Consider the following 25,018-nt stretch of genomic DNA (forward strand, 5'->3'; position numbering starts at 1 on the left):
ACGTGGACCCAAAACTTCATCTTGTTCCTAATCATTTTCGTCATCGAGGGTGGGGTTAGCCGAAGAGTGTGCTTTCCCCCCTGCCCCTAACCCCCGTGCAAGTTGAGCGCGCGAAGACCGGGACGCCTGGTAAAGAGTGTTGTTCGACCTCGGCCCAGCTGCCACGTGGGATTGGAAGAACGCCTGGAATATTCACTAACACGGCACATTTGTACAACCTTTCAGTATGTTTTATAATTGTAAATTGCGAGAAAAATAGACAAGAAGCGTTATGAAACTACACAATTTCAGTATGTAAGGAGATTTATAAGATCATGACTGGCCGCGGAAGAGGCAGAGGAGCTCTCGCGAGATGGGAAGCGGCTAAAACAAGCGGAGAGAGTACCTCGCGAGTCGGGTCCTCTGTCTTCGCAATCTCGAAAGCCGAGAATTGGGAAGAACATGAGGTTAAAAAATCACCAGGCGGCTCAGCTAGAGGTGATACGCTCGCTAGAGTCACGAATATTATCGACGTGGGACACTTCTGGGCGCAGACAGGTAAGTTTTTAAGTAATTAATAAACTGCACTGTCTGGTACCAAAGTATTAGAACAATGAGATTGCTATTTGTTGAACAATGCTCCGTTTATTCGAAATTAACCACCTCATCACCTGGCAACCTCCCATGAATAAATATTACCCTACAAACCTATTGACTTTATATTGATTATATACTATGTGGTTAGAGCTGACCTGAAGTACATGGGTTATTGACCAAGCGTGAGTCAAGATGGCTGGATATTGGCCAAGGTCTTTTTTGCATGTTTATGGACTGAGATGCAGTTGAGGTCCATAAACACAGAAAAAATGAACATAGTAAATCCACTTCATAAAAGACACCATTTTCATTTAAGACACTGTGGATAATCCCTAGCAAGCAAGACAACATGTGGAATCCACCCCTATTTATAGTTAGATCAGTGCCTAGTATTTCAAGCTTTAAACATGGTGTACGGAGCTTGTTAATGAATATCAACTGTACAGTATGGGGCCCAGTTCTCGGCCACAAAAAACGTAAACTTGTATTTCTTACATTGGAATAGCCGTAAGGACTTAAAATTTCACGAATAACTAGCTTCAGCATTCAGTTTACACATATAGAGCTATCGACTGTTCAACACTGTTTTCTCCCGAATAATAACGAAAATGGAGGCTTCATTCGTGGGCCCAGTTATCGGCCAGCGGGCCCAGTTCTCGGCCACAAAAGAGTGCATGCGATTCCTCAGAATAAAGAACGCTTTATCACCATTTTTTGTTGTTAAATCACTTATAAGGCTTGTGTTTTGATATTTCGATCACAAATTATCCTTAAAGAGCACTGTTTCATGTTAGAAAAGGATGTTTTTTGGCACACCTAGTTTTTCTGTTAATTGCAGTCAAGCAAGGCTAAAAAGAGTTGGGTATTTAAAACGGGGTTAAGTCAGCTCATAGTTTTCAGCATGCCACCCCATTACAACTTTATTTTTACAACTGACTTGACACGAATACTCCACACAAAACTATAAGCGCTTTTAGTGTTGAAGGCGAGCAGGGTGGCTGAGAATAGGCAAATACGCAAAAGTACTAAGGAAATATTGAGGAGTGAATTTAGGTCAAAGAATTAAACACGTCAGGAAAAGTTTATATTGAGCAGATAGCTTTATCACTCTACATTCTTTATGCCAAGAATTGGCTCATTTGGGCTTTCTAGATGGACAAAATATAAACTTGAATTAAACCATGTAATTCGAGTAGCCGTAAACAAACACGTTTTCGGGGAAACCAAATTCACCTACCTTCACGTCACCTCGACGTGCCCACAGAAAAACTCAGCAGGACGAAACAAAACTTGGCAGAATGGAAGACAAGGAATCAAGCTACCTTTGGAAACAATTGCTTTTTATTCAGATTCATTTGTGGCGCGAAAAATAAACGTTGAACAAAAAGTGGCCGAGAACTGGGCCCCACACTGTACTGGTGTAAAATGTATAGAATGTATTTATTTTAAATAACAAAGGGCTAAGGGACTGGCAAAATATGTTTGCTATAACGAGGTTTCGTTGTAATGAGGTTCTTTTCCATACATTTTACTATTGCTGGGGCAAAGAATATTGTTCGTTATATAGAGGTTCATTAAATCAAGGTTCCGCTGTATAATGATGGTGGTCAGTCTGAGTATGGGGTCTATAACTTTTTTACCAACCATCCTTATGGCATTTCTGTTTTTGTTAATTTGTTGTCATGAAATTGAATAAGCAAATAAATAAATAAGTAAATAAATGAATGATTAAACCCATCTTCTCCGCTCAGGTGAATAATCTCAGCTCTGTAATTTGTTCATTTTGCTCACTTCTAGGGAAAAGGGGTAGATATTATGTATAATTAGGGAAAAATATTTGCATGTCATATTTGACCAGCCTGAAGCAAGTTTATGATGACCAGAGTTAAAAACTTATTTGGCCAGTCATCTTGACCAGCAAATTGTGCAGCCACATTTTCAACCCTGACTGCCTGTATTTCTAACAATGGAGATCTAGTTTAATAGTTTGTTCTTTTGAATGTTCAGGTAGTGCTGATCAACTGAAACAGTTTGATACCTATATGGTGGCCTTGAATTCATGGTGCAGTGAACAACAAATGTCAAGTGTTCAACAAGTTCCTTTGTGTGGCCAATCAGTGTGTGTCAGACACACAGACACTGGTCAGTGGAGAAGAGCACAGGTTACTAGGCTCAGTGACAGGTATGTCAAATCACCAGTACCATGCTTGTGACATTCAATGCTGCTAAGTGGCATTTGATACAGCTTGCTGTATTTTAATATTGTCAATGATCAACAGAGTGGTTTTCAATTAAGTATCTGAAAACCAAAACCAAAGTAATCACTGTAGCCAATCACAAAGGACACAGACAATCCAGTGAACCAATTAAGACTTCGGAAGTAATTGCATGAACCTTATGCAAAGTGGACATGTAGGAAAAAGTGTGAGTGAGTCTCAGTTAGTTTTGTTTTACTTTTAATTGTATGAAAAAGTGGTGCAAGTTTTTTAAGCCAATCGTGTAACGCAGTTGGTACAGAGTTGAAACCAATTACTTTTCCATGCTCAAATGAAAAGTAAACCACTCTTATTTGGATGCAAATAGTTAAAAGTACTTTTATGGAGACATGTACCCTGGAAGCCATGCATGTAGCATCTCTAATTGGATCAGAATGACATAATTGAAAGGCCGCGTGCAAGAACGTCCCCTAGATTTTTTGGCCATTTTGAAAGTGTTCAAAAATAGCTGAATTTTGTTTTCGTTGTACCTGAGAAACATTGCTCTGAATTTTTTTTGGCTGGGGCGTTCTTCGTTCTCGAGAAATAACGTATGCAAGAAGCTCAGTTTTCCAAGCGGCATCTTTTGGAGATCTTTTGTTGAACAAAAAACAAAAGAAACCTTATTATTTTGTTGAACAGCAAACAGGCAGACTGTTTATAGTGTATTCCACTGAATCTTAGCTGTCTTAAAGTCAAAGGAAAATAGTATATAGAGCGGAAATCTGGGGACAGATTGTTTACATCAGTTATTGTGACGTAAACACAACATGTGAATCGATCGAGCGGCAAACGAAATACCATCAAACAAAGAAGAGATGTGCCGCATTAGAGCTCTGTCAACTAATATCTTAAGCATTGTGTCAAAGTACCTTGTATGCCTGCCTGGTGGTTGAGAGGCATCATAAAGCCTCGATAAACCCGTAAGTCATCAGCACGTTTTAAAGAATCAAAATGTGTTCTGAAACTTCGAAGGTAGCTGATATACTGTAATCGTGTTATCGGCGTTCAAAGTCAGATCGAGCCAGGCAGCAAAGTCCAAGAGCAGTTCTTGCCCAAGAAATATACCCTCTCGTGACTTGTGGCCCATTTGCCAAGCGTTGCTAGTGTCAAAGTTTGGAAAGCGAGAACTGGTTTTTGACTTATAAAATTTGTCTTGTATCGACCCCCATGTTTTCCTGCGCACGAGGTGTAAAGACCCTTCCCGGCATGCATTGCGATCACGTTCTGCTTGCGTTTCTCAAGCTGGTAACTAGATTGTTTCGGCTTTTTTCATTTAAAGATAATAATAGCCAACAAGTAGCGATCGATTGGAACATAGATCTGTGATCCAGGTTGCGTTGATTTTATTTCATATCGGCATGATTTGTAGTGTTTTGAACTTCTGGGATCAGTGGACATGCAGATGTATGGAGACCCATACGCAGAAGGGTTAATTTGTTAATCTGTTAGGCGGTGCGTGACATAAAGCTACGATTGCGTTTGTCCAAAAATATGTATTTATCTCGTGATTTTTAGCCATTTAAGACCTTGCTGTATTTGGAAAAGTGCTTATTTGATGTTTATTTGTTCAGTGCAGATAATCATTGTCCCAGATAACCAAAGTAAGTTCCAGATGTTAACACTATTTTCCGGCCGCCATATTTTACCTATTTAAACCTGAAATCAACATTTTTGAGCTTATACGTTGCATGAAATTAACATTTTGCTGTTTTCTAAGTGAAATCAACATCCTTTCCGTCACGCGGTACATGAAATCAACATTTTTACCTATTTAGACCTGAAATTAACAATTTTTAGCTTATAAGTTGCGTGAAATTAACATTTTGCTGTTTTCTAAGTGAAATCAACATCCTTGCCGTCACGCGTTAACGTGAAATCAGCATTTTTACCTATTTAGACCTGAAATCAACATTTTTGAGCTTATACGCTGCATGAAATTAACACTTTGCTGTCTGCTAAGTGAAATCAACATCCTTGCCATCACGCGTTAACGTGAAATCAGCATTTTTACCTATTTAGACCTGAAATCAACATTTTTGAGCTTATACGCTGCGTGAAATTAACATTTTGCTGTTTTCTAAGTGAAATCAACATCCTTGCCATCACGTGTTAACATGAAATCAGCACTTTTACCTATTTAGACCTGAAATCAACATTTTTGAGCTTATATGTTGCGTGAAATTAACATTTTGCTGTTTTCTAAGTGAAATCAACATCCTTGCCATCACGCGTTAACGTAAAATCAGCATTTTTACCTATTTAGACCTGAAATCAACATTTTTGAGCTTATACGCTGCGTGAAATTAACATTTTGCTATTTTCTAAGTGAAATCAACATCCTTGCCGTCACGTGTTAACGTAAAATCAGCATTTTTACCTATTTAGACCTGAAATCAGCATTTTTGAGCTTATATGCGGCGTGAAATTAACATTTTGCTATTTTCTAAGTGAAATCAACATCCTTGCCGTCACGCGTTAACGTGAAATCAGCATTTTTACCTATTTAGACCTGAAATCAACATTTTTGAGCTTATACGCTGCGTAAAATTAACATTTTGCTGTTTTCTAAGTGAAATCAACGTCCCTACCATCACGGGTTAACATGAAATCAACATTTAAACCTTTTTTGACCTAAAATCAACATTTTTGAGCTTTTATGTTGCGTAAAATTGACATTTTGGTGCTTTCTAAGAGAAATCAACATCCTTGCCGTCGCGCGTTAACATGAGTCAACATTTTAAGCACTTTTGACCTGAAATGAACAAATTTGAGCTTATATAAGCTGCGTGAAATTGACATTTTGCTGGTTTCTAAGTAAAATCAAAGTCCTTGTGGTCGCGGCAGGCCGATCCTTTGTTATAATAAACCGAGGCGAGACTTCGACTTATAACAAAGGCTTGGCTTGGCTATTATAACAAAGGATCGGCTCTGTTTATCATAACAAAGGCCCGGTTTCGTTTATTTGAAGGACTCGGCAGGGAAAGGGTGTCAGGTATTTTAATCAAAGGTGAACTTTGTCGAAAACGCTCCAAATTCCGCATGCAGTTTCGTTCAGGTATGTTAAGCAATGTCCCGTAGTTTTCGTGCTAAAGTTCGCTTCATTCTCGAGATATTGCGTATGCAATAAACCACTCTGTTTTTCTAACCTGTGTGCCTTTTTTGCATACGTTATTTCTTGAGAACGAAAAGCAACCCAGCGAAAAAAACTTCAGAGCAATGTTTCTCAGGTGAAACGAAGCCCACATGCCAAAATTCAGCTAGTTTTAAGCCCTTTCAAAAATGGCTGAAAAATCTAGGGGACGTTCTTGCACGCGGCCTTTCAATTATGTTCCAGAATCTTATTCGATACTACAGTAGATTCTTCACTCAGCTTGGAAAGTACTATTGTGTAGTAAGTCCACGTCAACCTTCAGCTGCCATTCTCTTAATAACCATCTTATCAATGAATGGATATGTTTATGAACCTGCATGCGTGGATTTACACTGTAGACACAGTTCTTAAGACTGGTGTGAAATTGTACTAGACAGTGTAACATTACTGAGTTTCTTTTCATTAAGGGCTTTTATTATATGGCTGTCTCTGTGAGCGGGCAAGATTAATCAAATCCTCCACTGTGATTGGCTACCCAAGTTGGCAAGATGGTGTTATCTGGCCCACTTGGGGCTACCCGCTGTGTCCCACAATAAAAAATTCCCTGAAAGCCATATAATAAATCATTTATTGACCAAGCTTGTTGGTCAAGATGGCTGGATATTGACCTCATTTGTTTTGGCGAGTTTATGGACCTTGACTCTGTCTCAGTCCATAAACATGTAAAAAAAGAACTTGGCCAATGTCCAGCCATCTTGATAGGTCTCAGGCTTGGTCAATAACCCATTTATATAAAACATCTTGTTTCAGCATGGTAGATGTATTTTACTTGGATTATGGACAGCCAGAGTGTGTTACATTGGACAGACTTTGTAATTCCACTCCTGGTGACATTGCCTCTCGCCCAGCATTGGCACGATACATTACAATGGAAGGTGTCAAACCTGTAAGTGTATGATGTAATTTTAGTAGCAAGCTAAAAATTCATCTTTTTTGGTAAATTTATTGATAAAACAAATATCAAAATGGGTTAGGTTAGAAATATAACCCAAACTGTCCACTGTAAATTACAGGTATGTGTTATAATGTAATTTAAAGGTGAGTACTGCTAAGTAGCTCTTAAATTGGTGCATTTCTTCAGATTATATAAGCCACAGCAATATCTGCATTATAGAGCTTCAGTTTCTCCATGTCTTGGACTCATGGTATCTAGTATGGCAATTCCTGATCTGACCAGTACTTTGCAAAGTGTAAAATCCATAAGGATGAATTAAGACAAAGGAACAAGTTGTATCAGTATTTTAAAAACTGAAGTATTCTGCTGAATGTCCTTCATGTATGACTTTTTTATGTTCTATTTATAAATCCAGATTGGTGAGAGATGGTCAGAGGAGGCTAATAACAGATTCAGTGAGCTTGTTTCTAGCAAACTTGCAATTCATTTTTCAGACACCTTTAGAGGAAAACTTTATCTAAGGTTAGTTTACACTAATTTATGAGGTAATAAGCTATTAAAGTAGCTTGCTTTGGACAATAAATGTTTTATAGTGGAACCCTACCTTACAGTCACCTCATTATTACAGTTGCCACTTTACTTTGTCCTGGCAAGACATCCATGCATTTTCTTAGAAACTTCAATCCAACTGCCAAATTTCAGAATCCCAACTTGTATAATTCTTTACAATTTGACCCCGTAATGCAGTCGCTCAAACCAAATATGCATTCTTAACTGACCAAATAATAATTGATCTTTGTTTTGAAAAGGAACGGATTTGTATAGTCAAGCCTGTTCTTGTTTAATTTTATTGAATCCAGTTATACCAATCTTTCCATAATAATATATTATGTATTGATTGAAGTTTCAATTTATTAAAATAATGTCTGCATCCTGCATGCTTTTTAAAATTAGTTGTTTTCGTATGCAATTGTGACATTTATCAAGATGTCAATACAATAGACCAGTCATGAAGTTTTACCCTATCATGTTAATACAGCCACCCCATTGATATGGCCAAATCTTCATGGCCTGTGGGTGTCCGTATTAAAAGGCTTTCCATTGTAGTTGAATTATAACAGTATGAAATAATCATAAATTAATGATCTCCAATTTAAAAATTTATCGGTAAATATGAAATGAATGGTCCTTTGAATCTTGCAACTGTGTATATAGTGCACTCATCAGTTTTTCAACAGTTTTGAATTTTTCAAAGTTACATAATGGTGGATGCCCTTCCTTTGGATTCCTTGGGAATATAATTAAGCAATAGAGCACATTTTCCATGTTTACATAGCCTCATCTAAACACGAGGAGGCTTGGGAGAATGCAAGACAATTATGCAAACCCTCGACTACATGTATGTCTCTGGTCTGCATAACTTGCGAGAATTCTCCCAGCCCCCTGAGTGTAGTTTGTAAGTAGAATTGTAGTAATTTCTATTATACAGTACTGCAAATGGTACAGATCAGTATTACATGTAAATAGGAGATCAGATCATTTCCCCTGAGAGATAGAAATAATTAATAATACTTTTCATTTCAATGTAGAAATAGCAGTGGACACGAAGTTTCAGTGGGTGATATGCTTATCTCTGAAGGCTTTGCTCAGGTACAGTAGATGTATATGTATATATCTGCCATTATTTGCATTAGAAAAGTGTACTGTGTTTTACATATCAAATCTTTTTTATAGTGTAAATATTTAGCTGATGAACACTATTTAATTATTATTATTAATAATAATGATAATAATAATAATAATAATAATAATTTTTGAATAATTATACGTTATTTGCTGGCTGGGAGTTGGTCTGCATTGGGAAAAGCTGTGCCCTATGACAGACTAAGGGCCATACTTAAGACTGAGGGCACAGTTCAGGGCTGTCATTAAGTTTTGAGTCACCAGTAGCCTCATTCTCCACATGCATAGCAAACTTGTTACTTTGTGGTTGAATTCTGTCAACAACAGGCAATTTCACCCTTAGCATCAAGGGACCCTGTGTTGAATGTTGACATTTTACGTTGTTTTAAGGTAGGTAGGTAGGTAAAACTTTATTTATGCAGGGTGGCCCATTCAGCACAGTGGCTGGTATCCAGAGGGGCCCTGCTAAATACAATTTCTAAAATTATAAAACGTCTAATAGTATAAAATAGTTATAAAAATAGAGTTAAAAAAAAAAAAAAACTAACGTCTAATAGTTGAAATAGTTATATAAAAAGAGTTTAAAAAATTGAAACGAGTTACAAGCATGAACTGGTAGGGAAAAAAATAGATATCATAAATTAGGTGCTATAAATAAAATGGGCTTTGACAAGATTTTTAAAAGAGGAGAGTGATACAGCTTGTTGGATTTTACAAGGTAGTGAATTAAAAAGGGCTGTGCCAGAAAATCTAAAAGTACGTTTGCCAAGGCTAAGTTTGGGTTTGGGTAGATGGAGGTCAGCCTTCCTTCGAGTGTTGTAACCATGTACATTGTAGTTCCTAATGAAATAGTTACTTAAATACTGAGGAACTAAGTTATGCAAACATTTAAAAACTAAAACACATTTGTGGATTTTACGGTTCGTTTCTAAGTCAGTCCACCCTAAAACATTAAAAGAATCTCTAGAAGAGTCATGCTTGAGAATGATACGGGCAGCACGGTTTTGCAACCGCTGCAGACTTTTGCTGGAGCCAACAGACAGTTCACCCCAAGCAGTGTCAGTATAACTTAAGATTGGCTCAATAAGGGTATTGTAGACACACTTCGCTGCTTTAAGAGTGAGGCAAGATCGTATGCGTGCTAGAAGTCCTAGACGCTTATTAACTTTTTTACAAGTAGTGTCTATATGCTCTTTCCAGTGAAGCTGTTCATCGAGCATAGTCCCAAGGTAAGTGAACTTCGTCACTCTCTCTATGTCCTTGCTTTGAATCTGCAGGACAAAGTCTGAGGTGGTTTGCAGCAGTTGTCTTGTTCCAAAGAGTAACCCTTTGGTTTTGCTCTGGTTTAGTATTAGCTTACTGTTCACCAACCACTGCTCAACACGGTTGAGGTCTTCTTGTAAATTTTCCCTGATGTTGCTAACCTCAGAGCCAGAATAATAGATAACAGTGTCATCCACATACATGCTAATGGACGAGTGCAGTAAACATTGAGGCAAATCGTTTATGTGTATCACAAATAATAGAGGCCCCAACAAGGAACCCTGAGGAACACCGAAGTCGAGAGGAAGGCTGGATGAGAACTCCTTTCCATATTGAACTCGCTGCGAGCGGGTGGTGAGATAGTTTCTGAACCAGCCGAGACTGTGCCCTCTAACTCCATAGTGCTCTAGCTTGTGAAGGAGACATTTGTGGTCAACAAGATCAAAAGCCTTTTTTAAGTCAATAAAGGCAGCGCCAGTCAACTGTTGTTTGTCCATGTGTTCTAATATATGATCAACCAAGTGGACAACCGCGGTTTCGGTAGAATGCTTCTTACGGAAGCTGGATTGATATACCGATAGAACTTTGTTAACCTCAAAAAATGCTAACAGTTGAACTTGGACCGCACGTTCCATGACCTTGGAAACGAGGGGGAGAACTGAAATCGGACGATAGTTGTTCTCGTCATCCTTTTTTCCTGCCTTAAAAATGGGAGTTACTTTAGCCTCCTTCCACTGAGATGGGATTTCGCCAGACGAAATTGTGAGGTTTATGAGATAAGTGATTGGCTTGGCTATTACAGAGGATGCGTCTTTGAGGAGTTTAGCGGGGATTTTGTCAAGCCCGGTAGCTTTGGATGATTTTAGCTTTGACAGCTCATGGCGCACGAAACTGGCGCTAACTTCTTGCAGAGTAAAGTCATTGTTAACTCTGGGGGCTAAAATTCTTGGCAAGGTATGGTCTTTGAAGACGCTGCATAGATTCTTTGCAATTCTAGTAACAAAAAGGCTGAAACGTTGCCAAAGTTGGAGATTTCAGAACGGTCCATACTTGGGGTCCAGATGGGAAAATCCAGACCGCTAGAGCAAGTGCAATTAGTCAATCAGATTCAAGGATTTAGGATTCTGGACCGCTGAGAAGCTGGGGAAAAAAATATTATGCACAATAAAATACACAATAAAATATGTGTATTCGTGAAATACTTACGGTATTATAATTATCATTATACTCTGCCACTTTCATCAATTTAGAGTTCTGACAGTGATGTTGGTAGAGGACCATGGACACAGGAGAACACAAGGTTTAAAACACTTTTTTAAGTCATTGTATGTAATAAGTATCTTTATCTTGTTTGACTTGTATTTTTATCTTGTTTGACTTGTCAGTCAATTCAAGTTAAAGATATTGCTACATTTTGCGGCAAAGATTGTTACAATTCAGGTTAATGTTACATTTTACTTCACAAGTTGTTACATTTCGTGTCGATGTTACATTTAGCGTTAGATGTTACATTTGCAGCATAACATGCAGGTCAGGTCAAACTTGATTGAGTCTTCAGGGACACAGGTACATATATGCAATCTTTTATTAACAATGGGTTGCCAAAGAATAATTTTCATTTTATGTGTAATTTAACAGAGCATTGAATTCTGAGCAGCAAAAGAGGTTCTATCAACAATGGAACTCACTAATGTTTCAACCATCAGCATCACAACAGCCTTCTTCAAAAACAAGTGATCACTTCAGCGCTGAAAGAAACACACTGACTAGCTCACCCTTCTCAAAAGAGCCATTTAATTCCAATGCTATTACATTCAGGAAAATGCTTAGTCCTCCACAAATGTATGACAATGAATCAAAGCAAGATATGAGTGGGATTTCCTTGAATGACATACCTCTGCCTCCCAAGCCAGACTTTCTTATGCAGAACAAGGAAAGTGACAATCTTGAGACTTTTATTATCAAGAGAACTGACCCAGATCCAGTTCAATCCCTGCGTTCTGGAAGGCCTCATCTGGCTAGTCCAAGCGAGTTCTTCAGTCAGTCTAGGCCAGGACAAGATTCGGGACTTTCAAATGGTCAGCTTTAATTTCCAGCAGTCATGATTTTACAATACCATGATATAAATTACCCTAGGAAGTAGGGTAGTTAATGGTCATATTGTTGTGTTCTTATAGACTACCTCTCTCCACCAAGGTGTATAAATACCTAGTGGAAAATTAAATGCTGGGGTGGGGGGTTAACCCAGTGGTAGAGTAGCATCCCATCCAGGGCAGGTAGAAATACATGTACTGTACTCCTAGTTGCTTTATGTTACAGAAGGTAGAGTTCTACCGAAGGCACCAACCTGATCACCACCACCTACTTACCTTATTTATCTACCCTCCAGCTACCCATTTACTTATCCTAACAAACTCGCCTAACTAGTAACAAAATTTATTGAACTTCATATTTCATGATTATTGTTCAGCATAAATTTTCTACAAAACCACTTAAAAGAATAGAGAGATGTTGTTGCCTCATGGTTAGTGTGCTCATCTCTGGATCAAGTGGTCCAGGTTTCGAGCCCTTGCTGGGAACATTGTGTTGTGTTCTGGGGCAAGACACTTTACCAGCACTCTCACAGTGTCTCTCTCCACCCAGATGTATAAATGGGTACCAGTGAATTAAATGCTGGTGGGTAATCCTGTGATGGGCTTGCATTCCATCTAGTGGGGAGTAGAGTATTCTTAGTCACTTCGTGCTACAGAAACTGAGATAAGCTGTGGCCTGACGCACCACATGGCTCAAAAACAGACTTTACCTACTTGAAAGTATACCCTGATTGTTAGTCAAAATTCATTACACTCATCAACACAATATGTACAGTAGATGTGTGTAGTATCCCACTTATCCCTCTTCATCTCCATGGTTTTAGAAATCAAAGTTTTGAATCCAAGTTATTGTTACCTCCCTCCAGTCAAGAAACAATAACTGTAACAAAGTTTGAAGAAACTGATTTGTTAGTTTGTTCACACTTTGCTGCATATGTTGTTATCAGTAAAGCGAGGAAGCCTATTTGGCCTTTGAATCTGGAAACTCTAAAAAGTATGGAAAGGGAACATAGGAATAAGGCATCTTCAATCCTGACACTTTGTCACTTGTGAAACTGTAATTTTAATATCTTGGATTTCAGCCAACTCAACATCTTCAAAGACTGAATCACCTCCAAAGTACCAACCACCACATGTAAGAAATACACAAGCAATGATGAATGAAACAGCTGCCATGAACACAGAACTCAAGCTAGAGAACTACACATCAGCACCAAAAGGCAGCATACCACAACATAAGCAATGGTCTCCTTTCTCCAATTTTTCTTTCAGTCCAAAACAAGGTAGAAAAAATACTGCCGCACAGTTTCAATCAAATGCTGTAGATTTAGGAGATGTTCCACCAATTGCACATCCGCAACAACAACATAACATTCAACCTTGGCAAAAACCTGAATTTCTCAAAACACAGCCTCTGAATGAAAACACAAAGGACAAAACATTAAAAGCAGAGCTGGAGTGGAAAATCTGGAAGTTGCAACGAACTGTGAAGAAAGTTATTGATCGCATGGCAGTGGATGATACAGGGGACTACTCGCATGAGCTTAACCAAATTATTGCCGATAGCAGACTATCTCAGGAGTTTCAAGGAATTTCAGAAGTGTCCATTGTTTTAAAACTGTTACTGGACAAGGTGTTGGAGAAAAGCAAGTTTGACAGTGTTGCTGTGAGAGTGTGCACAATATTTAGAGGTACGTGTAGTAGTTATGTTAAGTTGATATACTGATGTACTTTTAATATTTTACAGATCTCTAGTCTGTTATATCATGTACATGTAGTGGATTGAGTGAAGGTAGCCAACTCAGTCTCATTGTTGGTTTTCTTTTCTGTTTAGACCTGGGCATCTTTGAGCTGAGTGATCTTATCAATAAAGTCATTACTGAGTGTCAAGGGGAATTAATGGAGGTAAATGATAAAAATGCTCTATAAGTAATGCTTAAGAACTTATCCAATGTTCTTCCATGCAGTATTTGAACACCACACATTACATATGCACATCAATCTTGTGTAAACATAGCCTGCGTAGCTTGGCGGTTTTTAAGCAATTTGAGCATGCTAAGAAAGCGGCTTGCCACGATTACAAGCCACAGAGAGCCTGGGAGAGAGACAACTGAGCTGCTCGTTTTCACGGCTTCACTGCTTTGTGTGCTCATGCTCAAATTGCTTAAAAATTGCTTAAACTGCCAAGCTACACAGGCTAGTGTAAACACACCTTGAATTCCTAACCAGCTGTGAGGATAATTTTGCCCACCTGGTTTGAACATCTAGAGGAAAGTTTTTCTTATAAAGAAGTTCAGTTCAAAAAGTTTTTCCTGCCTTTGAAAACTCAGTTGCCCTCCTAGATCCTGCTGAAAACGTTAATGAAACCCCTGACTAAGCTGAAATTCACCGTTCTGGTTGCCTTCTATTTCTGTCAATATTTATTTGATGTTTCTGGTGTTATTTAGCAATGTTGTGCAACTGACAGCCGTCAGAGGTGTCACAGATTCTCAGCGTTTCTTGGGAAACTTTATTTGGAAGTACTAAATGAAACAGATTCCACTGGGTGAGATAAGTTATTGTGATTTTGTTGTTAATATCAAGTGTGTGATATGCCGTCTAGAGCACCATAGTATTATGAAATCACTGATATAGAGGCAACATTCATGATAATGCTTGTTAAATCCTTACCTTTTCTCACTGTATGTTTATCAGCAAAACCTGGTAATCATAAGTAAGAACAAAGTAAGAACTTTATTTAAGTGTCAATGTATTTAGCCCATGTGGGCTAATTGGGGACACTATAATAACTCTACCTTAAAAACATTTCATTAATAGTATTATAAGATTCTCTTAAAAAATAAAAATTGAAATACTGGCAATTATTGTTTCCCTAAGAAACGTCTTAATTATAATGTATATTAATTAAAGTTTAACATTCTAAAATTCTATATCCTTGCAACGGGATCATCTATCTCCTTGGAGTGGGTATACAATGTGTGTATGTATGTATGACAAGGGAACCTTGTCTTTTTACAATGATCTGAGAAGAGGGTGTATTAAAACTTAGATTGGATGGCATGCAAAGCACAGCACATTAACAGTACAAAGGTTATTCTAGCTTAATACCAAATGTGTCTTCTCCCTGTAGTGTTTTGGTTATATAGTACTATGTATAGTGTATATTATGCGTATTTGTTTTGTATTTCTTTTTATATTATACATGTAGATAGGTCCCTGTGCGCACTCTGAGTGGTCAAGAACCCATGTTTTATCAGAGTATAAAACATAGAAAAAACGTGTGTTATTGTTTTTCGCCATATTACCTCTATATCATAAAGCAACTGAAGAAGCCTAAGCCATGTATTACACTGTGATAAAACACTCCGTACATTTGAGAACACTCACGAAATGTAGAAAAAACTAGCCTGCAGCTCGTGTTTTCTACATTTCCCTCATGTTCTCAAATGCCCGTCGTGTTTTATCAAAGGGGTAATACACGGCTTACATTTCTTTTTTCGTTAAATATTGCAGGTTAAAGTCATCAGTGGATGGTATTGTTGCACACAGTTTACACAACTGGCTGTCATTTGATCAGGTACATGTGACTGGACACCAGAATGTACTTGTATTGTTGACTTCATCCATGTCCTTAGTCAGTCAGTCTTAAAATCTGTTTTTAAGGACAAAAAGTTCGTTCAGTCAGTTTCTGCCTTTTAAGTGATTAATACATGTAGTACTTGCAACAGTAATACTAACAATCGTTGCTAATACCGGTACATTTACTTAGAACGGTTTTCAATTGAGTGTCATAGAGCAATTTTCAATTGAGTGTTGTAAAACCAAAACCAAGCCAATTACATACCAACTAGTTAGGCTACTCAGCCAATCTCAATCCGTAGTAAAAGCAAAACCACTGCGGCAATTGCCTGATTAGTTTTGACACTCAATCGAAAAATGCTCTACACTAATTACTAATAATTACTAAATGTTACTTACAACGGTTTTTTATGCATTTTAAATAGAGTTAGTGTACAGAATTACCGACAGGTAACTGAATTACCATAATTATGGTGTTATATTCACTGCCATTATCGTGATGATTATCGTTTTCTTTGTTATTATTGCATATTATTATATGGCTGTGTCTCACAAGGACTGGTAACTACCGAATTCACGAATTTGATTGGCTGAGATCGATATTGACCGCGGTCTAGATTTTCCCATCTATACCGGCATCTCGACCGATTACATTTTGCCGTGAAAAAGTTGCAAACTAAAAACAAATATATTGACTATTTTCTTCCAAAATATTAGTTCCAGAAAATATTCATATTATGGAAGTGCCAAGCCTGATGAGGGAAAAAAGTAAAGAGGACGAGCAAACTTTAGCAGAATTAAGTTCAGCTCATCGCCGTTCGCAAGCAAAATGTCAGCTTGTACAAACCAGTTACATTAAACGAATTAATTTTTTTCTTGTTTGCCATATGATAAACATCTTATTAACCGAGCTTAGTCGATCTGTATGTGAGAATCTTGGCCTCGGTCGTGTGTACAGACCTCACTGCGTTCGGTCTGTACTCCCGACCTTGGTCAAGATTCTCCCATACAGACCTCCTGCTCGGTTAATAACAGCTAAATACTTTAATGCAGTGAATGATGAAGGATTGTTAACAATACTTGTTTTTTCTCTGTAGGATGACTCGGTTGAAATTCATATCCTTAATTCTGTCTGTCTGACTGGCTTTTTTAAAGTTACTGGACCAACAATAGACCAAACAGATGGGTAAGCTTGTACACTTAAGCGTGTTGATGTGTATTTGTGTTGTGTTTTGTGATGTGGAGAAGAAGACCCTTACGTTTGATCTTTGAACACAATGCCATTACATACCACAGAGGCTGCGAGTTTTGAATAGTATGGCTATAATCGGGTCGAAATGTAAACACGTCCTTACCAATAGAAGGAGGTTTAAATCTGAGGGTTACTTCAAGAGATTCATGTGCATGACTTGACGCTGTCTAGCTTTGGATAACATTGTGAAGTCATAACTAGCGTATACTTTCGAAAGTAACGACCCCCCGAAAGTAGCGACTCCCCGAAAGTTGTGTCAAATACTTGTGGCCGCTAATAAATCCCGAAAGTAGCGACCTCCCGAATGTGGTGAGCCTTCCGAAAGTAGTGAGGCCACGTCCAACCACCCCACCTCCGCGAAAATAGTGAGACCCAGGTTTAATAGTATATTTACTTGTCTAATAAATATTCGGGTGAAAGTTACGTATGGTAACTTGATTTAAGTTATTCTACAATAAGGGAAGGTATCGCTTATGCCACGAAGCGTTGTGGAATGTCAATTCGTTCCACTTCATTTAATGTCGCGCCGTGTTAAAACAAAATCCGTAGAATTTTCATCAAGTAACAGGAATGTAATATAGGAAACTTTGATCCAATTTAAATTGAAAACTCGACCAGCGCACTGAAATGTTGTTACAGCAGACTAGCGCAGCAATGCGTTATGAAGTACAAACAGTTTGTGGTATCCAGCTAGCTTTTCTGTCGACCACTGACAACACGGTCTAGTCATGAAGCGCTCACCCATGTGGCAGCAATATAGATATAAACTGGAAGAAGAACCCAGTCGTATCAACTTAATATAACGTTTTTGCTCCCCGAAAGTAACGAACAGCCAAAAGTAACGAGGGTCGTTGCTTTCGGAAGTTTACAGTATCATGTCACAGTTTCAACGTTTCTTGCAAGTCACCACCATTTTGTTCTGGCCACACTTTTGATGAAGTTTGATGAAGTGTTTTTTTTCCTCTGAACTTCACACAGGAATGAGATTTCCAGATACTTTGCGACGATCAGGGACCTTGTGCTGTCGCAAGATCTAGCTCTGTGAGTGTACATTTGTTGTCTTGTTTCATTTAATTGTTGAAAATGTGTGAATCCAGAAATCTTGAATACAGAACATGCCCTCACCTTCATGTGATATAAAGTTAGTCAAACAGAGCTCCATAGCTTCAACTGCACGTTTGACAAGTGTTGTTGTTGTATTGCCTGTCAGAGCATCCAGGCATTAGAGAAATACCTAATGTTATCTGGTGTAATAAAATATGTCACAGTTTCTGCCGGTAATCTAAAGAGGTTGCCAAGAGTTGGGAAGGATTAAAAATTTACCATGAAAACTACAATGAATATATTTACAAAATTGCAAGAGAAATATTGGGAACATCGCAGATAATTTGACAGAAATAGCTGGATGACTTTCATCGTCATATGCACTGATGAAATGAGCGTCCATTAGGTTTCACCCCCACCCCCCAAGTAAAATAATGTAATAGACTGGATAATTTCATGAAATATATAAAAAAATGTCACCCCCTAATTCATTGTTAATTTCCCTTTCTTTCCTAACAGACCAGTTAAGAGCACTTTGCTAGACATTCTATTGTTAAGAGCATCAGGCTGGAAGGTCGAGGACAACACGGACGAGCAGGAGACTGGAAGCTTGTCCACTGAGGATGAAGTGTTTATTGAAGCAGAGGATGATGCCACAGAGGTGCAGCCACAAGAGGAGACTGGAGACCAGGATGACAGTGAAGGTGAGTTAACAAGTAGCAAGGAAAATTTTATTTATCTTTCTTTCCCTGGTGCCTTCTTAGTTTCTTTGGCTGAATCAAGAAGTGATTGGAATTATAATTACCGTTGTTGACTGTTGTTTATCTCCTTTTGATATCTACAGAATGGGATCCTTATCGCAGAGTCAAGTCAATGTTAAGGAATCTCAAATTGCAAGATTTGCTACAAAAGTTCTTCGACAACTGCATTCGAGTGAGTTTTGTATGACCACACAAAAAAACTAAATATGTGATTTTCAAAAAAGAAAGACTTACCTCTGTTTCTTTGCAGGACTCTCTTCTGACTGCAGATTGGGAAGAGCTGAAGAGAACTCTTCAGGTTAGAAAGTGGTTTTAAACCAGATGAAACCTGCTCTATACTGAGAACTGCAGTTACAGCTATTTAGTAAGAGACTAGCTTTTGTATGCCGGCCGTTAATGTTTTGCCATTTTGTATTTCAGGAAGCTCAGTTTCCTCCGGGTGTCATTTTGGAAATCAGAATGTATTTAGACAAAGGTAAAAGGGTTAATATCTTGATTCTTTCTAAGTAAAAATGTCACCTTAAGAAACAGGAAAGAATACACGTGATTGGCCAAAGAACTTAAAGAGAACTTCTCACAACAACAACAACAACAACAACATTTTCTCAATACCTTAGTGTGCTCTCTTCGATGGGTTAATATAGGTGGTTCCACAATAAGAATTAATCTGGATAGTTTACTGACGTGCTCACAATACAATTATCGTCTAGCGAGATGACTTTGGTGTCGTTTTCGGAGCTGGAACATTCCTTTCTATCGACTGAATTTCTAGTTTTTATCAGTTACTCTAGTTAAGAAAATTAATGTTTTCGAGTGTTCAATTTATCTGTCTTCTATTTTCGAAGGTCTGTTAGAAAAAGATGCGCAAAAGCGTTCAGAACCTACCAAAGGCAAGAACACTGCACCATCCGCCACCATAACACAAGAACTGAAGAGCGCTTCAAAGTCTCCCTCACCAACCAAAGCCATTGAGCATGGTATTGAAATCAATGAACTGAACCAGGAGCTTCAACAGCTCATGATCGGCAACAACCAAGACAAAGGAGGACAAACAAAAAAAATCAGCCCCCAGAGAGAACTAGCGGGACATGATGGAACGCCATACAGTAGGGGCGGATCCCGTAAGTTTGTCAGCAGAGCTGAGAGGAGGCGGTCAACAGACAGCCCTCAGGAGGAGGTGACCCATTCGATAACGGACCAAGCGGATGATTTGTTGGAGAAAAGGCCTCGATCTCCACCGCCTCCTGTCGAGCCCGTCAACTCACGCACCTCTGTAGAAACGAGCCCAGAAGATAAGACTGTAACTTCAATGTCGTATAGTGCTGTGCTTAAGAGCGCATCGCAGGATGCACCTAAAAGCGGACCTGCCAGTGCCAAACCAAATCCGTCCAAAACGTTTTCACGGCCTCCACCCGGATTTCCTCCTCTCCCTACTCATGGAGGGGACACAAAGATGACCATGACAGTGCTGGGCAACAAGGCGAAGACAAAACCCCCTGGGCCACCGAGTAATACCCCACGAAACACCTCAACACAACCTAGCGGTGCCCCATGGAACACCCCAACACAACCTAGCAGTACCCCATGGAACACCCCAACACAGCCTAGTAGGACCCCATGGAACACCCCAGTACAAACTAGCAGTACCCCACGTAACACCCCAACACAACCTAGCAGTACCTCACGGAACACCCCATCACGAGCCGACTCCTCCACGAACTGGCGGAACGATTGCCGGGAAGAACAATTTTCGCAAGGTTTTGCGAGGCCCGCAAATTCATCTCAGCCGGGGCAGGCGAGGAATTGGAGACGGTTTGATAATATCGAAGGCCAGAGTAAATCCCCTCCCAAATCTGGAGGCCTTAACGAGGCGACTAGCAGGGAAACGCCGGTCGGGGTTATGAGCTCTCCAAATAGTGAGGAATCGCCAGAACCCCCACCGGTTGTACACGCGCACCGGGCATTCGGCCCTGGGGGATTGAAGGCGTGTGTTATATGCGGTAGTAAGGATCATCTACGGTGCAACGACCGCAGAAAAATGTTTATGGACTAAAGGGCAGAACTAACTCGATTCAAGTTGATGTTTTGCATTTGATCCAAGGAAACAAGGAAAGAGTTCGACGCGTTGAGTACTAACGTCTTGCGCAGTACTAGTTCGTGTTTCTGTTTCAGAGAAAAAAAGCAACCGAAACTATTCGGGAACCTCAACTGAGCACTTGCCGAACATAGCACATGCGTGTTGTGGCTGAAAACTCGTGCGGTTTACTGAAGACACGCACCAGCAGAAGTTTATCAGTTAACACCAAGCTGAGGTCGTTGGATATTATTTCTTGCCTAGCGATGCAATTCCATTCACTCAGTTACCGTTGCCGACAGTTCAAATCGAGTCCTGTACATGTTAAAAGTATTTTCTAAAAACGTTATATCACATGTTAATTGCTCTCATGACTTAGCAGTTTGCTTGCCACCAGTCTGAAATGAAGGGATCCCATGTGTGGTGAATGTACCATTCATGTTGGTGGCCTAACCGTAACCGACTTGTTCTTTCAAGAGTGTCTAACATATTCCAACAACTATCATTTCAAGCCACAATCTAGGGTCACACCCAAAAACTTTTAAAAGGGATATGACACCATCTTATAACCTGGGGACAGTAAGTCACCATATTAGAATAACCCCAAAGAGTTAATATTGAGCTGACAAGAAAGAAGAATGACTCCGAGCAAGGAAGATTGAGATGGGTTGAAATTAACACACTTGAAAGATGTAGGCTAAAGTTAGCACCTAACACGGAGTGTTCAGTGGCCTGCTTAACAACTGCTCTGTTTATTACGCAGACCAAATGAAAGTCATGAAAGTATTGCTCATTAGCTTTCAGTTGAATGGTATATTTCTAGAACCGCACGAAGTATATTGGGCAACGTTTGTAATGTTGAAAGTTATTCTGTTTTTGGACATAAAATTCAAAGGAAAATCTGTCTCTCTTTTTGGTCTTAAGTTGACGTTTTGTTTCGATAGCAATTTATTTCAAAATCAACCAGCCTAAGACAAAAGCTCTGTAATACATTTGTAAAATATTAAGAGATCAAGTAACTTCTATTTTATTCAAAAAGAAACAAAACTTTCATTTAGCTTGTTTGTGTATGTGAAACGAAACGGTCTTTCGTATTTCAGAGTACCAAGAATCAGCCATGTTTATTACATGGTGTTTATAAACAACAGTCACGTTACAAGATGTGAAGTTTATATGAAGTAATTCATATATGAACTGCGGTTGTAGATGAAAGTGAAGAATGATCATCGCAGTTAATTTTCCAATTTAAGCAATTGGAAAGAAGAAGCCTGAAAAAATCAGGGCTTCAACGGAATTCCAACCCGTGACCTCCGCGATACCGGTGTGGCTTCATAGCTCAGTTGGTAGAGCATCGCACCGGTATCGCGGAGGTCACGGGTTCGAATTCCGTTGAAGCCCTGATTTTTTCAGGCTTCTTCTTTCCAATTGCTTAAATTGGAAAATTAACTGCGATGATCATTCTTCACTTTCAGTTACGTTACAGTTTGAATGACTACGATTTACAAATTAACAGAATAATTTCGGCAATAAAATTGATTTTAAAACGCGTGCTCAGGGGAAAGACTAAATCAGAAGCTCTACCATTTCAAATAAAGACATGAAGCCCGTTAATTAAACGGAAAGCAGAACGAGGACCCCCTGAGTGTTCCATGGGAAGGACAATTCATGACTTTTCTGATGGGAAGGGGATTGAACAATTATCTGCTAATTCTGATACGTCAGTTGTGTTTTCACTTGCTAATCGCTATAAGCGTGTTTCTCTCATGCAGACTTTCTATGTACATCAGGACAACTCACTTAGCTTAACGAGACTCAGTCTCACGATAAAATGAACACGAATTAGGGACGAACCATTATTTTTTTAAGGCTGGAAGGGTTGGGCAATTCTAAAAAAGAATTCCTGCACAGCAAAAGCTGCTGAATAAAAACAAATCGTGCAAGGGGAGCGATGGGAAAAACAATCGAGCAAGTGCTTTCTACTTACCAGGACAATTCTTGATTCTTGCCCAAGCTATTGCCCACCAAAACGGCTTGCACAACCCAAAGGAGAGAAAAAAATATCATGCGCCAGATAACTCAAGTCAAAAGCTATCAAGACAAACGCGCTGTTCCGAAAGAACGCTTACCCTATTTTCCAAGGCTTGTCATATTCCAAAATTGGTGTGAACGTCCTTGTACAGTGTTACTCTAGTTTGTTGGAGTGCTTAAAACTACTGAAATGATTCCGGATGCCTAAAACCAAATCGGTTAACTGAAGAGGCCAAAAGAAAGAGCATGTAGAAGTGAAAAGAAAAGGAAGATGTTGGTAATTTGTCAAAAACTGTCGATTAAAAAGAGGTAAAACAAAAACTGAGATCTGTAAAACAAAAAATTAACGGTTCTCTAAGTTGAAATTACTCGTCCGCCAAGCCTGATCGAGTGTGATTCCTTGGACGCATCTATCTCCCCCGGTGGAGGTAGATGCGTCCAAGGAATGTGGGTTAATCGGCCCACAAGCCAGTTTGAGAGCACTCGATCCTGTAATAACATGCAGAGATTGGAACATGAAACTCAAATGATCAGCGCCGATGCAGCGTAATGTCACAAGACTCCTCTGACACCCCTTGGGTTGTTAAATAGCAAAAATAGAGAGAGAGAGTCTTTGCATATCTACCTTCTTTCATTTCCCAGATTCTGGACTTTATCTATTGAACGGTTTTGATTGTTATTTTGATCTATTTTGAATTGCGTGACACTGAAAACCAGCAATTTCTGGGTTCTCGAGACTTGAAACTAAATTTCAGACCCTCCCTTTCAGTTAAAGCGGCTCGGTAAAGAACACAACAAACCCGGTGATCTAGATTTTTAGCGAAGCTCCTAAGCCCCGAAGGCGCGCGAGCGGAGCCCCATACCTTAGAACATTTGGTAACCCATCGATCTCAAAAATTTTGGTTGTCACGTGACTGTCCTTACCTACGTCCGTCCGTACGCCAAGCCCCATTCCTTTAGTTGCTATTGAACATCCATGCTATGATTGACAGAAAACAAGGTATCCGCTGACCAGTGATACGTGTCATATCGCGGGCTCAGGTCAAGAACTCGTGTTGTTTTGGAATTTGACCGCCGACCTGGTACTGGGTTTTCGATTGGATCGCGGGCTCAAGCCAGGTTATTATTTTGGGGGAGAGGAAGGGTGTACATGCAAAGGCAAAATTTCGGCGCAAATTAAACCCTGACGCGTTGTTGACTTTTCTTCCGACATATTCCTTGTACAATAGTCTCATGGAGAAAAAATAGTGAAATCACATGCTGCACAATCACATGCTCACAACTGATCATTTTTTGAGTTTCTGATCCAAGAAAAACAAATCCCCTTTTCATTTATGGTTAATTGTAATCAGGAGCTCCGCTTTTAGGCTTGGCTAAATCTTTATATTATGTTCATACATGTAGTTAGTTAAGCAGAGGTCGTTTTAGACTCAGACGGGCTTGGTACTGAGCTGCGCAGACTTTGAATTGACATACATAGGCCTGATTAGGAATAGTGCAGAGGTTATTTCTAAGTTCTACGGACTTGAAACTAAATTCAAAGACCTTGCCTTTCAGTTAGAGCGCGGCTTGGTAAAGAATATAAAAAACGCGTTGGTCCAGAATCTAGACCATGTCAATGTAATTTGAACTCAAAATCCATTAAGCTAAACCAGGATAAGCGAAAATTTGATTTCAGTTTTGTAACTATTCGGTGAAGTTTTCTATTTATATTGTTTGTTCTTTAGCTTTAAGCATGAGTCGTTTCAAACTATACACGACATAAGCAGTGAAAGACATTTTTATTCAAGAAAAAATTGTTACTTCGGTCATCCTTCGGTTAACTTTTAATCCTGGGTTAGCGTTAACCGGCTACCGAACAAAGCTGCCCTGAAGTATATCAGTATATTTTAACTGGGGTATATTACAGCATGAAAGGGAGGCTGGTATGCTCAGTGAGTGTGTGAAACTTTGGGTCAAGAGATTCGCGTATAAAATTTTGTCCAGGGCGCGGTTGTCGTGTTTTGTTCTTGCACAAGACACTTTCTGAAATGTAAATTGGTACTTGCGAATCGTTGGAATCGTTCAAAGTATACGTTATTTAACTTAGCAACCCATCGTGGTGGAGTCGCAAAACTCCACTATCGTGATATCTAGATTGAAACATTTTGTCAATTTAATCCTTTTCACTGAAAACTGTCAACAAGAAACGTCATGTCTCGTAGGACATAGTTAATAGAGGGAATGGTTTCACGAAACAGACCAGGCAAAATCAAAGGGTGGTTATGTGTGCTCATACAACTTACCAATAGAAGCGTTGCGATTATGTTATTAATGTATAGTCAATGAGCATAAAACAAAAGATGTGCAGGATCAAGGACC

General features: G+C 39.1%; 1 protein-coding gene across 1 annotated transcript; it reads left to right on the top strand.

Moving 5' to 3' along the window:
* Positions 1-156: 156 nt before the first annotated feature.
* On the top strand, positions 157-22,590 carry LOC110066308 (uncharacterized). Its single transcript, XM_020773531.2, has 18 exons — positions 157-537; positions 2,584-2,758; positions 6,736-6,871; positions 7,296-7,402; positions 8,470-8,530; positions 11,077-11,126; positions 11,465-11,904; positions 13,002-13,610; positions 13,754-13,824; positions 14,367-14,464; positions 15,433-15,496; positions 16,596-16,684; positions 17,729-17,791; positions 18,314-18,498; positions 18,639-18,727; positions 18,806-18,853; positions 18,976-19,030; positions 19,401-22,590. Exons 1-18 carry the CDS (start codon positions 315-317, stop codon positions 20,606-20,608), a joined length of 3,771 nt encoding a protein of 1,256 aa, XP_020629190.2. The 5' UTR covers positions 157-314; the 3' UTR covers positions 20,609-22,590.
* Positions 22,591-25,018: the final 2,428 nt, after the last annotated feature.

The sequence above is a fragment of the Orbicella faveolata genome, unplaced genomic scaffold (genome assembly GCF_042242905.1).
Source record: "Orbicella faveolata isolate gen_17 unplaced genomic scaffold, um_ofav_v1 contig_1, whole genome shotgun sequence".
NCBI classification, from domain to species: domain Eukaryota; kingdom Metazoa; phylum Cnidaria; class Anthozoa; order Scleractinia; family Merulinidae; genus Orbicella; species Orbicella faveolata.

Excerpts from the sequence above, each read along its gene's own strand:
- LOC110066308 (XM_020773531.2), top strand. The coding sequence starts at position 315 with ATGACTGGCCGCGGAAGAGGCAGAGGAGCTCTCGCGAGATGGGAAGCG. Across the intron at positions 15,497-16,595 it reads ACTGGCTGTCATTTGATCAG|GATGACTCGGTTGAAATTCA; the intron begins GTACATGTGACT and ends TTTTCTCTGTAG. Across the intron at positions 17,792-18,313 it reads CTGTCGCAAGATCTAGCTCT|ACCAGTTAAGAGCACTTTGC; the intron begins GTGAGTGTACAT and ends CTTTCCTAACAG.